The sequence below is a fragment of the Populus alba genome, chromosome 10, assembly GCF_005239225.2.
Source record: "Populus alba chromosome 10, ASM523922v2, whole genome shotgun sequence".
Taxonomy (NCBI): Eukaryota; Viridiplantae; Streptophyta; class Magnoliopsida; order Malpighiales; family Salicaceae; genus Populus; species Populus alba.
Window position 1 is genome coordinate 15,330,915 of NC_133293.1, and position 22,913 is coordinate 15,353,827.

The following is a 22,913-nucleotide window of genomic DNA, read 5'->3' on the forward strand; positions in this document are numbered from 1 at the left end:
TTTTAAAGAAGATTCGATAACCTTTCCAATAAATCATTTTAATTTTAGTTTGGATAAAGCATACTTTTTAATTATCATGTCAACGCCTTCACGTTTTCCCAATAAATCAACGAGAAGTCCGAGAGTGATGCGCCCTCTCCATGCTCCACCTTCCCCGGGCGCGGGCTCAAAATTTGCATATCTCCTGAATCCTTTGCTGACCAATTAACCAGAGCCACGGCCCATGATCCTACGAAACCCATTTGTTGTGATTTAATGGTAAAAAGTAGGAGGTCCCCTTCAGAAAGAGGGGAAGGATAACGAAGAGCGCGGTTTAAGGTATTTTTTATTTTAAAATATATTAAAATAATATTTTTATTTTTAATATTAACACATTAAAACAATTTAAAATTATAAAAAAAATCAATTTTTTATAAAACAAGATTTAAACAGCCTTTTCCGAGCACCCCGAAGTCGCAAGAGACTCGAACGAAAGGAGCACACAGGGAGACAGCCGGAGAAGTACGTGCAATACGACGTTTGTTCGCTCGTTTTCATTTCTCACCGACAGATGACTCGGATCATTTCCTTGGAACAAATCTCACCGTCTGATCAGCCAGGTACTGTGCAGCTACTTGTTGACCACCAGTTTTGTGGGGGCCTCTGCTGCGAAGGAGAAGGAGGAGGGGGTGGGGCTTGGAAAGGGCGTGTCTTTTGAGGAACGACAGATTGAGATCCAGACAAGTTAATGCAGCTGAGCTACCCCTCCTCCCTCCCCTACGTAGACGCCGTTTTCAATTCCTTGTTTTATTATATTATTATTGCTTCGGAAAAAAACATATTCCTTTGTTTCATCTTCTCTTTTTTCAAAAAATTCACGTAGTAGCAACTACCAATGCCACCACCACGGTTAGGTGTCGTAATATTTATCTATTTATTTATTTTTATCTTATTTGAATGGCATGTAGCTAAGCTGTCCGTGCTCACTGGTCAATGTTTGGGTGCCCCCATTCATCGTCTTTCTCCCGTGCTCTTACTCCCATCTCAGTATATATATATATTTTAAGCGATAGATTGTTAAAAAGTGAATTATATTTTTTATATTTTGTAGTATTGTTAAAGATAAATTAAAAAATAATTTTTGTCATTGTGGAAGTAGGAGTGAGAATGAATAAAAATATTTGACTATTTCGAGTATAATTACTAATATAATGACTTTTAATTTGATAAATATCTGTACTTGATTTCATATATGTTTTAATATATATTTAAATCTAAAATAATTCCTGTAGTTTTTTCTATTACTAAGCAAGTTAACCTTGTTTACTATACATGCATTGCATTTTAATTTTTTTAAACGGGCTATTAAAAAAATGTTTAATTCACGTAAAAGTAGTTTTATTGTTAAAAAAAAATAAAAATATGGCCGCAAGCACATGAGCACGCTTTGTGAAAAAGAGGTGATTACTGATTATCTTGCATATGAAGCACGAACAATCTTCCAAAAATAAAATCAAGTGGTATCAGGCTAGAGCTAGACCCTGATCTCATGTGGAGACAGTGATGATGACTGCAATGATGATAATCACCGCCCCATCGTATCAGTACCACACGATCATATACTACCAGGTTTTATAGTACATTATAGTTACACAGCACTCTAAAAATGGCAACGACATTTATAATTTATTAGCAAAAGCTAAAATACATTATGCTTTGAATGAAGCTTTATACATATGTAATCGTGTGTTGGTACAGTAAATTTTTTTTTTTTATTATTGAGTGAATAAAATTTAAGCATTTGAGCTAGTTTCTTTTTTTTTTTTAATCTTTTCATGTGGATGGATCAAAATAATATTTTAAAAAATTAAACACACCCATTATAATTATTAAATAAAAAACTTAGTTAAAAAAAAGTCCACAGTGCCAAGGGGTTAGGTTATGGGACTAGAATAAATCAATAAAAAAAAATTAAAAACAACTATAAAATAATTTAAAAAAAACAATGTCCAACGATAAAATTAGAAAAAAAATGAGTAAGAAAAAAAATATCGACTCGTATTAATTTTCTAAACTCGTGACCTTGATCGTTAAATTGAAAGCATAGTAAATATAAAAATCACAAAGCCCAGTCCCTGACAAATCAAACATTGAATGACTAAATAGGAAAAAGAAATAATTACATGAAATGATCTACAACAAAAAATTGTAATAAAAATAACGAGGACGAAAATCAAAATTAAAATCAAATTAAAAGAAAAAAAAACAAAATAAACTGGAGGGTTAAGTTGAAAAGTAAAAATATCTCAACAAAGTGAAAAAACAAATTAAAAAAACAAAGGGCCAGTTCGAAAAAAAAAACCATATAATCTGATTGAATGATGAGAACTAAAACACCAAGAACATGGAGCGCTGAGGTGTGCATGATAAATTATTATTGATGAACTAAATTGAAAATAAATATTTTTGTTATAAAATGACTAGGGAAAAGAATCAAAAGAGAAAAGACCGCTGCTAAAATATCAGAAACAAAAAGGGCAAGGGTGAATTTGTGAGGGTGGAAGAGGAAAAAAAAAAGGGTGAGCCATTGCTTTCAAAGTAACAGTAAAACAACAAATTTGGCTAGCAAGAGGCGTGATGTACACCTCCCACATGATGACACATATCTTGACTCGTGAGATCACGACATGTATCTTGATTCATGAAATCTATATTTGTATTTTGATTTTTTCAAGCTTTATCTTTAGATATAGATAATAATTTTTTATTTGTTTATTAACACATTATTTTTAATTAAGTTGATTGCATGTATACATAAAGTTTTTTATTTTAAATAAAAATGTTTATAGTGCAGTTTATACAAAACCCTATATATATATATATATATATATATATATACATAAATAGTATTATAACCGGTTGTTGATTTGTATATTTTACATTGCTCACAGACCATAATGCCTAACAAGAAAGTGCCAAATGCATCTTCCAAACTTTTCGAAACCCTAAAAAAAATCCCTGCAGCAGACACCGTTCTCCACTGTAGGGTCGCCCTCCTTCCTCTTGGTCAGTGTCCACAGGGAACCCCCTTTGTCTTTGGTGGTGTTGGTTCTAAATTTACAAAGCCATGGGACATTTGACCAACCCCATCCCTCCCCCCATGATTTCTCACCTGTTCCATTTATTTATTTTTTCACTAACTTTTCATTTTTACGGGTTCAGATATACTGTCCATATTTTTCTCTTGTTACATTGTGAAGCAACCATATGGTACAGCCTTTTTGACTTTTTCGCAAGTGTTTTTCAAGCTTTTAAATTAAGCTTATATCATGCTGTATTCGATTGCGACCATCCTGGCCTGTCCCTGTTACTGAAAACCTGACTGGTAATTACAGTTTTTTTTTTTTTTTTTTCCCTTCTGGGATCGGTAGTTAACGCTCAACAGTGCACCCCGATAACAGTTTTTGTTGGTCTTGACAATAATCTTGTTTTCTGGCTCAAGATTTGTTCTTGACAAGGTGACCCCAAGCAATATAATGGAGAAAAAACGATAGGAAGAAATTTAGCAATTGGAGTTAGCAGGAAAAAAGCATGCCAAGAGGGGTGATACTGATACAGCCCCCGGGAGCTTTAAAAGGAGAAAAGCTATTTGAAGAAGTGGGGTTTGAGGGAGGGTTCTCAATTCCCTCCATTTGTTCCTCACTGTGTTATTCCTTTCTCCAGAACAAGTGTCTTTATTAGCAATGTTGACGCGGGCCATCTTCTTTGCCGGTGTTTTCCATAAACACAACAAAAAAACCTTGTATGCAAATACAAAACAAATTATCACAGAAAAACTACTAATTAGTATTAACAATCAATGTTAATCAATTATTGTTATTTAATCAACTACAAATTTGTAGTTGTTATTTAATCAACTACAAAGGCACGATTGGGTGTCGCTGTTCAACGTTTAAAAGGGAAGAGACTAGAGAGGTTGGTGGCAATTACAAAGTGTAACCAAACAACTGTCTGCTGCACTAGCCTGTGACACATGATTTGGCCAGGGAAAAAGGTAACGCTAGAAACGAGAAAAAAAGTAAAAGGGAGGTTGCAAGGTAATTATAGGTATGGAAAGAAAACCAGACCCCTATGCTCTCTCTCTCTCTCGCTCTCTCTCTCCCCTTTACGGTCACAGATCTTTGTTTTCGCTCAAACTGAAAAGCTATGCCTGAATATACAAACAAAATAAGAAAAACCCAGAACCTAAACCAGGCCAAGCCACACTCCTTCCTCTTATTTTTCTCTGATTCTAATTAATTTATTTTTTGTCTCTCACCTTCCATTCCATGACCATAGTCTATGAATCATTGAGTTAACAAGACAAAGGTTTCCTCTCTGTCTGTTCCACTTCACCACCCAGCACATCATACTGGTCATATCCTGAGCCTCCACCTGTTTTTCTGGTTCCTTTTTATCACCCCATCGTCTCTCTTTGTTTGACTAGATTCATGTGAATGATGTCTATGTAGTAACCTTTGTTTTGGTTGGTAATGCAGTGGAATGAGAGATTTTAAAGTAGCTAATTTTTACTAGGTTAATGAGGGAAAGTGAAAAAAAATAAGTTAAACCGAAGTCATACCTTTTGTTTTCCCATTCATTTTTGTTCTTCTGTCTTGCATACATTTTTTTTTTACGTTGGTCCCCTGCATTTTGGCTAAAAAATGAGAAAGCATGGATGGCAACTTCCATATCACCCCCTTCAGGTACTTCTTTTTTATTTTCCCCTTTTTGCTGCGTTATCTTTCAGTGTTTAGCAGCTTTATTGGATGCAAGTTTTGATCTTGAGTGTTCAATGTGAAGGTTGTGGCTGTTGCTGTATTTCTTGCTTTGGGGTTTGCTTTTTATGTGTTCTTTGCTCCTTTTGTTGGGAAGAAGTTGTTCCAACATATAGCCATGGGAATCTACACTCCTCTGGTAAGCAAATTCACATATTTCCGTTTAGTAAATTTTTTATATATAATTTTTACCTTGTGCCTTCAATATATCGAGCGGGCTTAATAACCAAGATCTGTTTTTCCTCTGCTCGTTTCTAAAGCTCTTAGCTTTATTTTCTCTCATACGGTTTCCTTCTGTGTTGTTCTGTTATGGAGGTTCTTTTATCTACAGATCCTTTCAAACATATCAAACATCTGTACTTACGTGAACGAGTTGATTGTCTCCCTGTGTCTGTTACCTAAAACTATAACAAATGAGCCACGAATTTGATCCACAGATGATTTAATTTGTCACTTGTTGGAACAATAAGCATTGTCCCATTAGCTATTTTAGCCCTTGGCATTTGCCTATGTTAACAAATCGCGGATATTCGATACAGTATACTATTAATGTGGTCTTGCAATGGATATCAAGCCAATCCTTGCAAATTCTATAGTTGGACTATAATTTACTTTCTCACTGACCTCTTTCGTTTATGGATTTTCTCGTACTGTCAAAATGCCCTTCACTGGCTGCTCTTTTACACACACAATCTGGATTAATGTGGAACCATTGATTAATTCTGGAATTCTATCCTTTCATGGTCTTGGGAATCAAGACAATCAGATCACCTTTGTGTCCTTTGAGAACATGAATGGTGTGTATATGTTATAAGCTGGTGTATTGCCAAGTACAGAATAGAGAACTAAAATGCTTTCTACTCTGTCAACACAATAGGTTGATGATGCTGATAGCCGTTGATTTCCAAAATACAGAATTGGGCAGGATTTGAGTGTTACATGCTATGCATTTTCAGGTTACCTAATTCTGTATTTAACAAACAACTTCACTTGCGTGATTCATTATACGCCTTAGCTAGAGGTTTTTCTGATTGATTTAATTTTGGATGAGAAGCTAATAGGTTGTGATAGTGATATCAATATATTTATATCTGGCATGTTAACCCATGCTAGTCCAATCGATATCCTTCGACTTCGTGATATATTTGAAACACTTCTCATTTTTTCTGTTAGCATGATCTAAAAACAATAATTTGTTTGTCAGAAAAAGTAAGTCTAAAATTTCAGTCATGCTACGGTTTTGACTTTCATTTCTGCTAACCATTACATGAGTTGGCCATTTTTATGCATAGAATGTGCATCTGTTTAGTCTTGTTTATTAGCAACAACAAATACAGGTATGTAAACGTAGTTGGAACTTTAATAACATCTACCTTTTCTTTTCAGATTACTTGTGCCTTTGGCCTATATATTTGGTGTGCAGCTGCTGATCCAGCAGACCCTGGAGTTTTTAGATCTAAGAAGTATCTCAAGATTCCAGACAGTGAAAAGCATAACCCACAGAAGGACTCAAAACTTGGTGGAGGGTCAACTTCATCGATACATGATGCAAATACTTCTACTGTTGGAGGAAAATCTCTGGATAAAGAGGCGGTGGGTGCTGATGCAACTTTGAAAGAGCCAAATACTCAAATTGAGAAGGTGTCCTCAGGGAATTCATCTTGTCTTCAGTGGGTTTTCTTTCCTTGTGCTTTGATCTGTAATTGGTGCAGTTCGAGTGATGAATCTTCTGAGCTACAGATGAGTGAAGATGGCATGTTCTACTGCAGTTTGTGTGAAGTTGAGGTTGGTCGGAGTGCTTGAAGTCAGTAGTTTTTTATTTTTGAATTGTTCAGTAGAGTTCATAAATACACAGTGCCTTGGTTGAAATGCATAGTTTGGCACCCTCAAGAATTATGATTTTAATAATGTAGCATATATTTACAATTTTTTGGGGTTTTTCAAACATTTGCTTTATGAAAGAAAACATTTTCACATTCAACCTGCTCAAAGCTAGAAAGCTAACAGCCATTGTAGGCATCTTGAGTTCAATCTAAAGTTCTATTGTACTACTTTTGTGTTGACAGTTCATGAAAGTTTCTGCTTATGAAATTATGATCTTGTACAGGTTTTCAAGTACAGCAAGCACTGTAGAGTATGTGACAAATGTGTTGATCGTTTTGATCATCACTGCAGGGTATGAGAGGTCTTATTTGTTGGGAATTTTTCATTTTTATTTTATCATCCTCATGCTTATTTTCTACTGGACTTCTGCAGTGGCTTAACAACTGTGTAGGCAAGAAGAACTACGGACAGTTTTTCACCCTTATGGTTTCTGCTCTCCTCCTGGTAAGCCCAAGCTTCCACATTCTTCCTTACCTGGAATCTTCAGATGGTCAGACTGCATCAATACCCTGTAATCCCTGGTCTATAAATAAAGGCTTATAGGATTTTCCATATCTTAATTCTTAAATTCTTTCCATTCTTCCTTATGCAAGTGCCTTTGATCCCTACCATCCTGAATCCAGACAGTGTTGTTGCCTCTAATCCTGATAATTTGTCCATGCATGAACACTTGAGTTTTTAAACAATTTCAGATGAGTCCAAGACAGTTGGGATATATATATATATATTTTTTTCTTGAGTCCGCTGGTTGCTCTGCATTATTGGTCGATTGTCAAGTTCCATTGGGGTCTATGGCTTTACTGTTTGTGCTTAAATAGTTTCCCTATCATGCCTGAGATTCTTATCAAACAAGTTTTCACATCCTGAACTTCCTATCCTGATTCCCACGAGCAACCTCCCATTACTGAAGATTTCCCAGAGTAAGCCCTTCATTTTCAAGTCATTTTCGATGTAATTGACTATTGACAGGTATATACATGGTTTGTATTCCTTGGGCTTGAGATTGCAGCTTATTCTACAATGGTCAACTGGAATCCTTGTACTTATCTGCTGTTTTCTTGAACGGAAGCGATTCGCTGCGGACATCTCTGCCAAGCTGGGAAGCAGTTTCTCTTTGGCCCCCTTTGTTATCGTGGTGGTGAGTGCTATTGATGTTTTGCTCTCAGAGTAACCCAACCTTTTCTTGGGTAATCATTTTTTTTTTCTTTAATGCTGTTTAAACATTTGCAAAGTTGCAAACCTGTTAGCTAAAAATGTAGAGAAATGATTTATTGTTATTTGTACTTCCTCATTTCTCTGCACCAAACTAAAAGAATGTCTATATTCTTGCAGTCAGTGTGTACCATTTTGGCAATGATTGCCACCTTACCTCTTGCCCAGCTTTTCTTCTTTCATATCCTCCTTGTAAAAAAGGTAATGATGCCGATCATTTCTTTCTTCAAATTGTGCTTACTATTGTTTAATTATTCAATTGAGTAATATTTAATCTTTATATAGAGCTTTTTTTTTTTTTGCTTTCGTAATATCTGGGCAGGCAAGAGCTTCAATTTTTTTTTTTTATTACTATTTTTTTGATCCCATTCGGTTTCATTCCAAGTAGTTATTACTTATTAGCTGACATCACAAAATTCCTGTACATGTCATAGGGAATCAGCACTTATGATTACATAATAGCTCTAAGGGAGCAGGAACAAGAGCAACAGGGCGTTGAAGGTCAGCAAAGTGTTCAAATGTCTCCTGCCAGCTCACTCACTGGATTAAGCAGTGCAAGCTCATTTTCTACTTTTCACCGGGGTGCTTGGTGCACACCACCTCGTCTTTTTCTGGAAGATCAGGTACTTTTTACTAATCCATTCTTCTGCTGGGCATGCTTGTGCAATTGTGAATCCGTGAATTGTAAGAGGAACAATAACTTTGGCGTTTGCAGTTCAGTTGATTAATGATAGTTTTAGTTGATGGATTTTACAAGATTTTAATAGCGTGTGTAGCATTTGCACATACAACCTCTGTACAATTGCATAATTCACTTTATCTTTTGAGCTAATAGGTTGAGCAGTCACTATATTGTGTTTTATTTTTAAGATTTTTTCTGTTCTATTTTCTGAATGCCTCGCACTCAGGCATGCGCACACTTTTAAAAGCACTGCTAAACTTCTTGATGCTACGGCAATTTTCTTTTTCTTTCAGTTTGATGTTGTTCCTCCAGAGACTGGATCTGTTAGCTCATTAGGAAAGAAGTCTATGAGAGAAGAACCAATCAAGAAAAAGAACCCTGCCACAGTAAAGATCAGTCCTTGGACATTGGCCAGATTAAACGCCGAAGAAGTTTCGAGAGCTGCAGCAGAGGCGAGGAAAAAATCCAAAATCCTGCAGCCTGTGACAAGACGGGAACCCCCTTTTGGGCTAGACACAGATAGCAGCTTTGGCAGCAGTGGCCATCGGATGGTCCCAAGGATTGACAATAATAGAAGGAGAGCTAGTAAGCGAATACGCTTTCCAGCTGACCTACCCATGGAGTCTGTAACTAGGACTTCCTGTATAACTCATGAGAAAGGTTTCACAGAGACATCTACAAGCTTGGCTCCTCTTCAGCGCGAGGCCCGTAGTGCTTTCCAGACCAGCCGAGCAATGTCAAGCTCAGCTGGGGTTGCTGCTTCTTCTCCTGAAAGCAGTTTAGACTCCCCAGATATCCATCCTTTCCGGGTTTCCTCATCCGGAGCTGAAGAGTCCAGACGTCTCACAGGTCTATCTGTAGCTGGTGCTGTTTCTCACAATGCATTCCCAATTTCAAGGTCTACTAGTGATGGGTATGAAGCTTCTGGTGGAGAAGATAGTGACAGGGTTCCTTCCAGGATTGCTCAAAGGTCAGATAACTGGAGTAACCTCCTCTTCCATGCTGATCGGGACGAGACTGTATTTAGAATGAAAGCATCATCTTCATCCATCCAGGCTAACAATAGAGAACTTTGACGATGACTCTTCGATGAAGTTCGGTTCCTTTTGATTTCTGTGGGGAGAAGTTCAACATTCTTTCATTTATGGGCTAAGTACTTCAAGAACTGGCCACTTCGCCTATTGATATTGTATTTGGCTTTGGATTCTGGAATCAAGGGCCTCGCTAGAAGACGACACTGCTGTAAAAAGGTTGTTGTACTTGCGTTCCTCTGAGCCGCAAGGAAGCTTCTTGCATGCAGTCTCATTGCAACCGTGAATCTCTGGCTGTTGCATTTGGTACAAAAAATTTGATCATGTGTTGTTTATAATGCTTGGATTGTATTCCCTTTGAAGGGTTTGTTGCACTCTCAAGATGGTTTCTTTTGTAGATTGAACTTAACATCCACAAAGAGTACCTCTGTATTGTTTCTCCGGGTTCTGTCAGTAGAACCAACAGGAGAAAAGCTCGGGGATGCTACAAAGAAATTTTTGTTAAAAAAAATGCAAAAGCAGCCCGAAGTCAATATGCTCTAATCCCATTTCACTTCATTTTCTTTTATGCTGGTATGGTGTTCTTGTTGAACTCCTGTTGGTTCAAGTGGAACCCAGAAATCACCAATAAATTATACAAAACACGTGGTGTTGGGTAGTTCATTGTAGTTTTTTGTACTGTTCACTCTCACAAATCATGAATTGGAATACTTAAATTTTAAAAAAAAAAATTAATTTGGTTCTTGATTTTTATACACGCACACAATTGAGCTCTGTTTAAGTTTAAATTAGTACTTTTTGAAAGTCTAAATTAGCGTCTAATTATATATATATTTTTGAAAGGAATGGTTGAGTTAAAAGATACAGGACTAGAGTACAAAAAACAGGTAAATTAGATGGTGTTCTATAATTTTATTTGGAAGGTTTATTTAAGTTCTTTATTTTTTTATATCTACCAAGTAACAAGTCCCTATAATTTTTTTAAATTTAATTTTAGTATTAAATTTATATAATCTGTTGTAAACAGTGCCAATAATGGAAACTCGCTGCATCCAATTGCTGACTCATGAAAAACTATTTAGAACCCTTAAAATGATTTTGTCTTCAAAGGAACTGGAATGGCAGACCCTAATAGATGGGTTTTACAATTAGAACGCAATTTGCTGGTCAAGCAAACCACTCATCTTGTGACTATAAGCTGGTCAAGCAAGCCCCAACTGGAATGCAAAGTAGTGGTTAGAGTTTTAGATTATACTTGACGTCGTCGGTCGATAGCAGCACCCAATGAAAGCAGAAAATTATATGCAAGTTCTGGTATAAAAAAGAAAATCAATTTAACTAACCAAAACAAAAAACAAAAGCTGTCTTGTACCAAACACTCCCCATGATCTAAAAGGAGTAACTTTGTTGAAATCTCGGCAAGCTTTAACTTTCCATGGAACTTGGACAAAAATACCAGACTATGAACAGAAGCAGGGCAAATTTTCCAATAAAAAGGCAGGGGACTTCATCGGTAACTAATTTTACACGCGCCGCTTCTTCCAATTCAGATGCATCAAGAATTGGCAAATGATAGCAAGACATCTAGAGATTCAGTTTGAACATCAACTTCGGTCTGCAGTACACCAAAACCAGCATTCTGCATAACAGTAGATGCAATGATTGGCTAGAACATGCTGCACGAACAAAAAAAAAACCCACCAACCTAGCCAATCAAATACAGTCCGGCAACAAGCAAACAGTAGATGCAATGATTGGCTGGAACTGGCTGTCTGTCACTGTCAAGCTACAAGCAAACACAAACCTAACAGTGGTGATATAAACTCATCGGTATTATGTAACGTGATGTGCTCTCTTAACAACGTTTTTTAATTGCATACGTATTATACTTTTTAAATTTTGTTTATATTAACACATGTCTGAAAATTTAATGATTTTCAGACAATTGAAAAACAAGTTTAACCGCGTTAATAAACACATTAGAAGCATCAAGAGTCACGAGGTCGTAGCAATTTGCAGACAAATGCTGAACTACACCAGGCACCGATTCTTCTTGATAACAATGCGGCCACTGCTTAGCCAATTTACGCAGAAACCACTTAAAATAATAAAAAATATAGTCAAAAAGTTTGAAGCCAAACCTCATTCCTTAATAGCGTTTGTGATTTAGAATACACTGATTACTGATACATCTGAATCTCAGGGAATGATACATGCTTTTTTTTTCGTTTTTTTAACTTACAATATTTGGATATTTACGTCCATTTCAACTAGTCTTTTAAAATCTTCAAGTTAATAATTATATAAATTTTTAGTGATTTTAAGATTTATAATACTCAAATTCATAATATCTGAAAAATAAATCTAGAACTGATCATTTAAACTACTTCCCTCAATTTACATGCATCTTTTAAGTTCAGTGTAAACCAATTTCAACCTTCTCTAGTCACAACGGTCAAATTTTGGGTTATATTTAACTGAACCGCTTAAGACTACAATCTGGAGCTTTTTCTTGTATTGCGGTATTATTATGTTTCTGTATTGAGCTGTGAATTCACCAATTACACTTAAATTGTATTCTCCCAAGCCACAATATCTGAAGCAGGTGCAGCGTTCAAAATGCACAATTTGCTCAATTAGAGTCCTGTCCAATATTTAGCCAAACCAAGTATATGTAAAAAGAAGAGAGCCATAATAATCTTACTTCAGATTATGGTACACACAAGTTTCATATTCATTGCATTATCCACATAGAACTGAGTTCATGTACACGGGTACAAACTCTGTTAAGCTAAAGAGAAAAAAAAAAAAAAAGGAAAACCAAAAACATGTATTGCAAACAAAAGGCATTGCACGGCCACTAACCTTGTCAAGTATAGGTAACAGAAACAAAATGAGGTATCTTTCCATCATCAAAAGGCAAGCTGACATAGTCACCGGCAAACTCCTCAGCAATAACCCCCCAGACTAGCTCTCCGTGTACAGCCGTGCAATCCATGTAAATAACAGTAAACGCCGCGATATTGTAAGGAAATAACATCGTTTGGAGAGCTGAAGGCACCACAATTCGAACAACAAAAGGCCAAATATTCCATGCGCTATCGATATTGCCAATATCCAAGTCTCCCCATGGAAATGAAATGGCAATTACAAACAAGCCAGGGAAAAAAGCCAAAAATAAAAACAAAGACAAAGCCACTCCTTTCGTTTCTTTAATTAGGAAGTTGCTCCTCTTCAATGGCTCAAGACCCCAAATTGATTCCGCAACCACTATCACCTAAGCTAAAACCCAATTCAACTGCAGATAAAACAAAACTAAGACCAGAAAAACCCCAAGAATCAGGCAAAAGACTTGAAAAGAAGGTGAAGAGACATTAACTTCAAATCCAAGAAGTTGAATTCCATTCATAACCACAAAAAAGAACAACGCAAAAAGGAGGACGACCCCCAAAAAGATAACTTCAGCAAAAGAGTTAGATATCAAAAGGGGAAGGAAAGAAGTGAGAGAAGATTTGATTGAAGAGCAAAGCTTTACAGGTCTACCGTAGAATCCATGAATAACACTGCAGGTGATGGAGCCAGTATCGAAAAGAGAGAAAGTAACGGAAAATAGTACAAGGAGAAGGCAGAGGATAATGGTATTTGTAGTGAAAAGATTTGAGAGATCATCTTGATAAAAAGTAGCGTGAGAAAAGAGGATTTTGGAATGGAGAGTGGAGGATTGAGAGATGATGTTTTGGATGGTGGGGTAGACAGAAAGAAAGAAAGAAAGAGGGAGGATAAAGAGAACAGAGAGAGCCAAGAAATGGCGGGAGTGGGCGTTTATTATACGTTGTGTTTATGATAAGACAGAGCAAAGGTCAGCGGCCGCTGTTGATCCCATGGTGGATTTTGGGTTGATCGAGAGGGTGGAAGAAGTGGTGGTGGTGGTGGTGTTTTTGTTTTACTGGATGGAAGTGATGGGTTTGTTCTTTTTTTATTTCTTGTGTATGGAGAGATTGGAAGTTATCTCGGGTCGTTTGATTGTATCGCCGCCATGGAAAAAGGCAGTCATGACATCAGTTTTCTTATGAAAAAATCAATTAAATTTATCTTATTTGCGTAATTTAATATAAATAAATTTTACTCTGAAGTCATGGGAGTTTGGTTTACGAGCTCCAATGTCGAGCATTTACACCGGAGAAGTGAGGGTTGGGTTCGACCCAGTATGATCGCCATTCTTTTTTGTTTGTGATTGTGACCAAAACCTAAAACCAATCAGTTCGATTGGCGCGCAAGCAGGTTTGAAGATGTTCTGGTGAGTTGGTATGTTTCAAAGACGAAGTTTCTTCGGGCATGGATGGAATATTAGAACAATTTAATGAGATATTTTTAAATTTATTCGAACTGGATGATACTTTGTTAAGTACAATACCGTGTTAATGGTGGAGTTTCTCAGTTACCCAGTACTAGTATAAAGGAAGACCATTTCTATGATTCTTTGTAAAAATAAAAACATTACAATTGTAGTCTCTTTAAATTATTTTTATAATAAAAAAATAATTTGTTTTCATGAAGTCATTATAGCACATATCCCAAATTTTATTAAAATTTCGTTTAGGATAAGCTTAAGTTAACAGGATATTAAGTTTGAATAATCAAGAGATAGTTATTTTTTAATGTGGTTTTGTTTCAAAGTATATTTAAATAATACATATTATTTTAGTTTTTATAATTTATATTTGATATTAAAACAACCATATCAAAATAATTTAAAAATATTAAAAAAATTAATATAAAATAAAATAATAATTTTTAACGAAAATAATTATCAACTATAAAAAACAAACACTTTTAATTTATCAAACTCAAAAGTGTTTTTAAAAGTTGCTCGAGCAGGGGCCGCGGTCAATTCAACTTTACCATATTGTTAAGTTTTTTTTTTTTAGACGGTACCATCAACAACAAAAAAAAAAGCAACAAATTAGCATAATTAATAAAAAAAAAATCAGTTAAATAACACTTTTTTAACTAGTTGTGTTGGTATAAAATTCAATAGATTGCATTATTCTCATCAACGCAACCTGATAGAATATATAAAAAATAAAAAATCATAATTATCTCGACAACAATAACTTTTTAATTTTTTTTTTATTCTACTTGGTTATATTGATGAGAATAGCATAACTTAAAATGTTAACATTTAGCTAATTTTTATCTCAAGAATACCATGCTTGAAATGTCTGAGAAAGTTTACATTTATTTTTTTTTTCTCTACAAGAGAGACCAATTAATTGTGTATGTGTTTGGAAACTTTTTTTACACGTGCACTTTTCTTCTTTTATTAACAAGGTAGTAAGATATTTATTGGATCTAATTGTACTGGATCATCTAATTGCTATAATTACAAAATAATTGATTAATCAAAAATAGGATCCGTTAAATAATTTCTTGAAAGCTATTTTTAAACGTTTTTATATTTATTTATTATTAAAAAAATTAAACAACAAAAAATACTTTCCATTAAACACAGTTAACAAATCCTCACGTTCGCAATTCTGGCTCACTACCTAACATGAGTTGCATAAATAAGACATGATTATTACAATGATAATCAGAATCACAAGGATATGATTAATGACTGCTTTTCTTTGATTATTTCCTCTGGGACGTCCGTGGTTTTCTTTTTAAATTTATTATTTCTACCACTCTGACGTAACGCCCATCCAATCCAATAAAACTGTAGCTCGATAGGCTCTAATGGTAGCATAAACATCTTCAACTTCAAAGGAAAAAAATATATATGCAAACCCTCTACTGCTTCCCAGTCCCACATATCATGCTATTGGAAAACTCACCCCACCCCACCATTCCATTCACGCCAATTATCCACCGACTTCTCCTTCGATACCAGAATCCTTCACAATTGTGAAATCCTCGTGAATTCCCTTCAAATCCAACAATCATATTGCAAAGTTCCCAGGTTTTTTTCGCTATCTGATCCTCTCTTTTCCATGCTCCTCGTATTGACCGTTAAAGCGAAATCAAGTTGTTTTTTTTTTTTTTTTTTGCGTGTTACATTGCTAGGCAGATTTTAACTCAAGATCCAATAGACTGACACAGACACTGTGTATGTATCGACATCAAGATGGAGGTTTCTAGTACAGCTTCTCCTAGAATGAGCTTGGATCAGCTAAAAAAGGAGGGATCTGAAGAAACCCATTTGCAAAACTCTGAGCTTGAATCATCTGATTTTAGTGATAGGCATAATCATCAATTCCATTCAATGAGTGCGTTGGAGATCCTGAGAGAAACAGTGAGGATTCTCCGATGTAATTCATGGTCGTTTATGACGATCGCTGCTTTGCTTATTTGCCCAGTATCTGCCATTCTTTTGTCAAATGTATTGGTTGATCAGTCTATTGTTAAGAAATTGAGTATTAGGCTTTTGTTGGTTGCCAAATCCAGTGGACTCCCATTGAGGCCTTTTATCAAACAGTCGTGTCATCGTTTTTCCGAGATGGCTGTTTCGTCTGCCATGTGCTTCCCATTGTTTATTACCTTGTCTTTGTTATCGAGAGCTGCGGTGGTTTATTCTGTAGATTGCACTTATTCGAAGAAAAATGTCGACGGTTCAAAGTTTTTGGTGATAATTAGTAAAAATTGGAGAAGGGTTGTTTCTACGTATTTGTGGTCGAGTTTGGTGATTGTTGGCTGTCTCACATTATTCTGTGTTCTTCTTTTAGCTGCCTGCAGTACATTTTCGGCAATTGGGTTTTGGCAAGAGTTAAATCTATATGCTGCAATAATAGCGGGGCTAGCTTTCTCAGTTGTTTTTGCAAATGCGATTATTATTTGCAAGACTGCTGTCGTGGTCTGTATGTTGGAAGATGTTTCAGGCCCGCAGGCACTGCTCCGGTCAAGTGTTTTAATTAGGGGACAGACTCAGGTGGGTCTTCTGATATTTCTTGGATCAACAATTGGGATGGCAATGATAGAAGGTTTGTTTGAGCATAGGGTGAAGACATTGAGTTATGGAGATGGGTCTTCCAGGATTTGGGAAGGTCCTCTTTTAGTTGTTATGCATTCATTTGTGGTGCTTATTGATTTGATGATGAGTGCAGTTTTCTACTATAGTTGCAGATCTTATAATATGGAAACCTCGGATGATGAATGCCAGTCAATTTTAGAAGCAGTCACTGTTTCTGCTGAATCTGCGGGTACTCCATGATGTGATCATGTGAAATGATTACCATTGTAGAGTCTTCTCCAGTTAATGAAGGCAGGACTTATGTGAGAAAATTTATGGTTACGTTGCTTTTCTCACCACTGCTAAAGAACTCTCATGGGAACTTTTCACTAGCCATTAGCATGCAAAGATTTAAGGCTGGTGCTTACCTCAGATGATTATCTAGTTTTCTTTATAAATGTCACTGGAATGCTATATATCACATTTTTAGTATTCTGCAGGAGATGAAAACGAAATCAGAACAGGCATGTGAAGTTTGATGGGTACAGTACCGTTGTATAAAGATATAGTCCTTAGTTAATTTTTGTCATTTGCCTATGGTGTTTTCATTCATGGATAGTCAAATTTGTTTTTAATTATTCAATTTCACTTATCAAACTGTTAATGTTTCATCAAAAGATTTACTGCCTGTTATGGAACGTGAATTGGACTTGATATTTTGAGTTCTATAAATTAATCTGTTCATTGTATTGGATGGAGTTTGCCAGTTATATGGATTCTTTTCCTCACGAGGACATTGTGCATAAGTTTGAAATGTTGGAAGTGCCTGATGGACCAAATGAAATTGATTATTCACCTGTGTCGGTTTGCGGTACAGTCAAGCCACTGGATATTATTTTGCTCAGAATTAATTTTGATTTCTTTTGACATTTTGAGGAAGTGTATAATTTCATATATATTATCTAAGCATCGTAGCATTGATATGGGCAGTTAGTGATATAATAATTCCGAGTCCTGATTCTTTCACTTTCAAGTCCTTTTGTAGTGACACAGCAAGAAAATAACAGAGGGATCCTCACGTTCACCCTCAAGAGTTCATCTGGAATCCACCAGAAAATGAGATAAGTCTCAAACTGTATTGAATATTTGGAATACAAAAGTGACCGTAAGACAATGCTTACATTGTGTATTTATTCTACTTGTAACATGCATGATTAATTATAGCTACTGAATGCTATTTAAAACTTGACGTTTCTACTTGTAACATGCATGATTAATTATAGCTACTGAATGCTATTTAAAACTTGACGTTTCTACTTGTAACATGCATGATTAATTATAGCTATTGAATGTTATTTAAAACTTGACGTTTAATACTCAGGACCTCTTCGTCTTCACTATGCACCTATCAATTTGTTCTTCAATTTCCCCTGCCAAGCGTTCTACATCAGACTCCTCTTCTTTGAAAGAACTCGCCTCTGAGTTATCTTCAGAATAAAGAGCTTCATCTTCATGATACTCATACAAATCTGTAACATTAAAAGTGCTTGAAATTCCCATAGATGCAGGCAGGTCAATAATGTAGGCATTATCATTGATCTTCCTTAAAATCTTGTAAGGTCCATACTTGCGCGGCTTCAGTTTGCTGTAGGTTCCAACAGGAAATCGCTCCTTTCTGAGAAAAACCATCACATAATCTCCTTCATTGAAAACTTTAGCTCGCCTATGCTTGTCTGCAGCAGCCTTGTACTTAGCATTGGTTTTTTCCAGCTTATCTCGCACTTCTTCTTTAACGTCAATAACATCTTTAGCCATATGTTGAGCACTTATGCTAACTCCATGAGCTTTTGGAAGTTTTACTAAGTCAACGACATGGTTAGGAACTGAAGTATATACCAAAGAGAAAGGAGACTTTCCTGTGGCACTATGAACTGCATTATTGTAAGCAAACTCCACTTGCGGCAAGGCATTATCCCACTTCTTTGATTTATCAGTGCAGACACTTCGAACCATGTTGCCAAGCGTTCTATTAGTCACCTCTGTCTGGGCATCTGTTTGTGGATGTGCTGTACTGCTACGCTTCAAGGTAGTACCGAAGAGCTTCCATAGAGTAATCCAGAAATGACTCAGAAATTTGGTGTCACGATCAGATGTAATAGTTTTGGGTACACCATGCAAACGCACCACCTCCCTGAAAAATAGTTTGGCTATATGAGTAGCGTCAGAAGTCTTTCTGCAAGCTATAAAATGTGCCATTTTAGAGAACCTGTCGACCACAACAAACACAGAATCAACCCCGCTTTGGGTTCGAGGAAGCCCCAACACAAAGTCCATGGACAAGTCTTGCCAAATATCGCTAGGAACTGGTAAAGGCATATAAAATCCAGTATTTTGAGTTTGTCCCTTTGACACCTGACAAACATAGCAGTTTCTCACAATTTTGCCAACATCCTTCTTCAACTGAGGCCAAAAATAACGTTCCTCAACTCCTGCAATGGTCTTGTCTCTTCCCAGGTGCCCGCTCAAGCCGCCTCCATGAATATCTCGAATAAGCTTCTCTCGTAAGGATGAGCTGGGAATGCATAACCTGTTGCCTTTAAACAAATATCCTTCTCTCAAGTGGTAGTCTAAAACAGGTTGACTCTGAACACACTTCACCCAAACGTCTTTGAAATCAAGATCAGCTTCGTATAACTCCTTCAGAAATTCAAATCCCACAATCTCTTGTGCTAAAGTAATCAACAAGTTTGCTCTCCGACTTAAAGCATCAGCAACACGATTGAGAGATCCAGATTTATGCTTAATCACAAAAGGAAACTTCTGAAGAAAAGTGGCCCATCTGACATGCATTTTACTCACATTCTTCTGGCTGTTGATAAACTTTAAGGCTTCATGATCAGTGTAGAGAAAAAATTCACGTTGCACCAGGTAATGCTCCCATTGCTTCAAAGCACGAACAACTGCATAAAATTCTTGATCATAAGTACTCCATTTTTGACGGGCTTCACTTAATTTTTCACTGAAGAATGCCACTGGTCTTTTTTCTTGAGACAACACAGCTCCCACCCCCAATCCACTTGCATCACATTCGACTTCGAATATCTTTTCGAAGTTGGGAAGGGCCAGAACTGGTGCAGTGCTAAGTTTTTCTTTAATCAACGCAAAACTTTTATCTTGTGCTTCACCCCAATGAAACTTTCCTTGCTTGAGACATTCAGTAATAGGGGCTGCAAGGGTACTAAAGTTTCGTACAAAACGCCTGTAAAAAGTAGCAAGGCCATGGAAACTACGTAACTCACTTACAGTCTTTGGAGTTGGCCATTCTCTGATTGCCCGTACTTTGTCCTGATCCACATGAATTCCATCTTCACTAACAATATACCCCAAAAATAGCAGTTTGTTTGTAAAGAAAGTGCACTTCTTCAAATTAATATAAAGCTTATTCTCTTCCAAAACATCCAGAACCTGTCTTAATTGCACCAAATGTTCTTCTTTGCTTTTACTGTAAATAAGAATATCATCAAAATAAACAACTACAAATGACCCAGTAAAAGGACGCAAAACCTGGTTCATGAGTCGCATGAAAGTACTTGGTGCATTTGATAATCCGAATGGCATCACCAACCATTCATAAAGACCCTCCTTGCTCTTAAATGCCGTCTTCCATTCATCCCCCGGTTTAATTCGAATCTGGTGATAGCCACTACGCAAATCAATCTTCGAAAACACCTTGGAACCCTCAAGGACATCCAGCATATCCTCCAACCGCGGAATTGGAAATCTGTATTTGATAGTGATTTTATTAATAGCTCTACTGTCAACACACATTCGCCAGGTGTTATCCTTTTTTGGCACTAGCAAGACAGGAACTGCACAAGGACTCATGCTCTCACGAATAAATCCTTGCTTCAGCAGCTCTTCAATCTTCTCCTTCAAGATCACATTTTCCTTCGGGCTCATCCGGTAATGGGGAAGATTAGGTAGGCTTGCTCCAGGGACTAGATCAATCTGATGTTGGATATCTCGCATAGGAGGAAGTTGAGCTGGTAAATCTTCAGAAATCAAATCTTCATACTCGCTCAAAATTTCTTGCACCTCTTTTGGAACGTGACTTGAAACAACATTTGTCACCATAAGCCCCTTAAGAACAATTGGATACATAAATCCAACTTCTTTAATAATGTCTTCAAACTCGCGGCTATTCCTGGAGATAGCTAGAAAATTTGAACTCCCAGCTTGTGGTTTTTCTAACTTTCCAGATGGATCAACAGGAGCAAGTGCAATTTTATGAGAGCCCCACTCAAAGATAAACACATTATCACGCCCTTTGTGGGTAGCATCAACATCAAACTGCCAAGGCCTTCCTAGTAATACATGACTGGCATCCATATCAATGACATCACACCAAATCTCATGTTTGTAATGCTTACCAATAGAAAGAGGAACCCTGCATGCTTCTGTCACCTTTACTGATGGTCCTCTCTTCACCCACCCTAGTATATAAGGATTCTTATGCTTCTCTGTTGGGAGTCTTAAATAATCAACCAGCTTTTGTGACACAAAATTCTCACAGCTGCCACCATCTACAATCAATGTGCACACCTTGTTGTCAACAGAACATAAGGAACGAAATATGTGATTCCTCTGTCCTTCTTGTTTAGGCGAAAGGAGAGCTCGTTGTAGCACCATGCTGAGCACTTCATCTTCTTCCAGAGCAGTATGATTCATCATCAAATTTACAACCTCATTATTATCTTCATATGCAAACTCAGCCCCATCATAATCATCATCATAATTTCCACTATGATCATCAGCTTCGTCGATTCCTTCTACAAGGTTTGCTTGCTTCCGCTTCGGACAATTATTGGATCGGTGGCCAGGCTGGAAACACCTGTAGCAAACATCACCAGTTGCTCTAGTGTATGGGCCATGGTTTGGTCTCTGATTTCGATTCTGATTTATGTCATTGTTCTGGCTGCTCTCTCCTCTGTAATTCTGCCCTTTATAATTATTTCTTTGTATCGGCTGGATCTCTTTCTTCTCCTTGTTAGGAACATAAGAATCTGCTGCCTTCCTCGGGTAATTATTGTTGTTGCCATAGTTTGTTTTTTTCTCCTTCAGTTCACGTTCCTTCAGTTCTTTCTCTAACTGTTGCGCCTTCATAGCCATATTTTGAGCCTCATGGACGTCCCAGAAAACTTGTAACCCGATTCTATCCTGTATTGATGTCGTCAATCCATTGACATATCTTGATACCGTCTGCCCCTGAGTCTCATTCAACGAATTTCTTTCTGCCAACCGTAGGAATTCATCAGTATAATCTTCTACGGTCCTGCTTCCCTGGATACAATTATGATAGAGGCGATAGAGATGCTGCTCATAATCTACTGGAAGAAAACGGTCCATCATCAATTGTTTCATCCTATGCCATGTCCTGACCGGTTGTTTGGCCTGCCTCTGTCGTGACTTCTGCAAATTATCCCACCATACAGCTGCACTCCCCTTCAAGCGAAAAGCCGTTATCTTAGTCATCCTCTCCTCTGGTATTGACATAATCTCAAAAAATCTCTCTACCTCCACAAGCCAATCTAAAAATCCTTCAATGGATAGATGACCATTAAAATAAGGGATGTCGGCCTTCATCCGATAATCTTCAATGGGTTGTCGATTATGTAGATTAGCAGCAAATGCGTTCCTGGGACGTTCTATCTCCTCCTCAGAATCAGATCCAATCTCCTCCCGTTGACGATGACCTTCGCGGTTGCCTCTGCCACCACCACGTTGGTTATCTTGTTCATTGTTGTTGTTGTTGTTGTTTCCCATGTTGAGAAGCAGTTGTCGAATCTCTTCAACGCTTGTAGCAAGAGCGTCAAACTCTCTCCTGGAAACTAGTTCCCCACCAGGAAGGGGTCGATCATTGTTTGGGTCATTCGCCATCGAGCCAAGGCAAACCTGCTCTGATACCAATTGACACAACAAGAAAATAACAGAGGGATCCTCACGTTCACCCTCAAGAGTTCATCTGGAATCCACCAGAAAATGAGATAAGTCTCAAACTGTATTGAATATTTGGAATACAAAAGTGACCGTAAGACAATGCTTACATTGTGTATTTATTCTACTTGTAACATGCATGATTAATTATAGCTACTGAATGCTATTTAAAACTTGACGTTTAATACTCAGGACCTCTTCGTCTTCACTATGCACCTATCAATTTGTTCTTCAATTTCCCCTGCCAAGCGTTCTACATCATGTAGCTGTTGTTACTCTTGTTGGTTGCTGGAAAACTCAGGGGAAGGATTTTGAAGTATACTTCTTAGGTTTTCTTTTATAATAATGGAATATCTTATCATCTT

At 36.9% G+C, this 22,913-nt stretch overlaps 2 protein-coding genes and 1 pseudogene across 3 annotated transcripts; 2 read left to right on the forward strand and 1 right to left on the reverse strand.

Moving 5' to 3' along the window:
* Positions 1-3,962: 3,962 nt before the first annotated feature.
* On the forward strand, positions 3,963-10,148 carry LOC118040014 (probable protein S-acyltransferase 22). The gene is made up of 9 exons (XM_035046884.2): positions 3,963-4,724; positions 4,822-4,935; positions 6,183-6,581; positions 6,904-6,972; positions 7,053-7,124; positions 7,690-7,818; positions 8,013-8,093; positions 8,327-8,515; positions 8,868-10,148. Exons 1-9 carry the CDS (start codon positions 4,683-4,685, stop codon positions 9,648-9,650), a joined length of 1,878 nt encoding a protein of 625 aa, XP_034902775.1. The 5' UTR covers positions 3,963-4,682; the 3' UTR covers positions 9,651-10,148.
* Positions 10,149-10,954: 806 nt separating this feature from the next.
* LOC118040022 (uncharacterized) lies at positions 10,955-13,676 on the reverse strand (annotated as a pseudogene).
* Positions 13,677-15,294: 1,618 nt separating this feature from the next.
* On the forward strand, positions 15,295-17,303 carry LOC118040003 (uncharacterized). Of its 2 annotated transcripts, none has more exons than XM_035046865.2 (2): positions 15,295-15,567; positions 15,672-17,303. In XM_035046865.2, the coding sequence occupies exon 2, from the start codon at positions 15,733-15,735 to the stop codon at positions 16,813-16,815; it is 1,083 nt and encodes a 360-aa protein (XP_034902756.1). In that variant the 5' UTR covers positions 15,295-15,567; positions 15,672-15,732; the 3' UTR covers positions 16,816-17,303. The 2 variants fall into 2 exon arrangements, with proteins under 2 accessions (XP_034902756.1, XP_034902766.1); XM_035046875.2 differs by having other exon boundaries at positions 15,676-17,303.
* The last annotated feature ends 5,610 nt before the right edge of the window (positions 17,304-22,913 follow it).

What these genes read in the sequence shown, in the direction of transcription:
- LOC118040003 (XM_035046865.2), top strand. Translation starts at nt 15,733, where the DNA reads ATGGAGGTTTCTAGTACAGCTTCTCCTAGAATGAGCTTGGATCAGCTA.
- LOC118040014 (XM_035046884.2), top strand. Translation starts at nt 4,683, where the DNA reads ATGAGAAAGCATGGATGGCAACTTCCATATCACCCCCTTCAG. An exon ending in GTTTTGATCATCACTGCAGG is followed by an intron (nt 6,973 to 7,052) that starts GTATGAGAGGTC and finishes GGACTTCTGCAG; the next exon opens with TGGCTTAACAACTGTGTAGG. An exon ending in ATATCCTCCTTGTAAAAAAG is followed by an intron (nt 8,094 to 8,326) that starts GTAATGATGCCG and finishes TACATGTCATAG; the next exon opens with GGAATCAGCACTTATGATTA.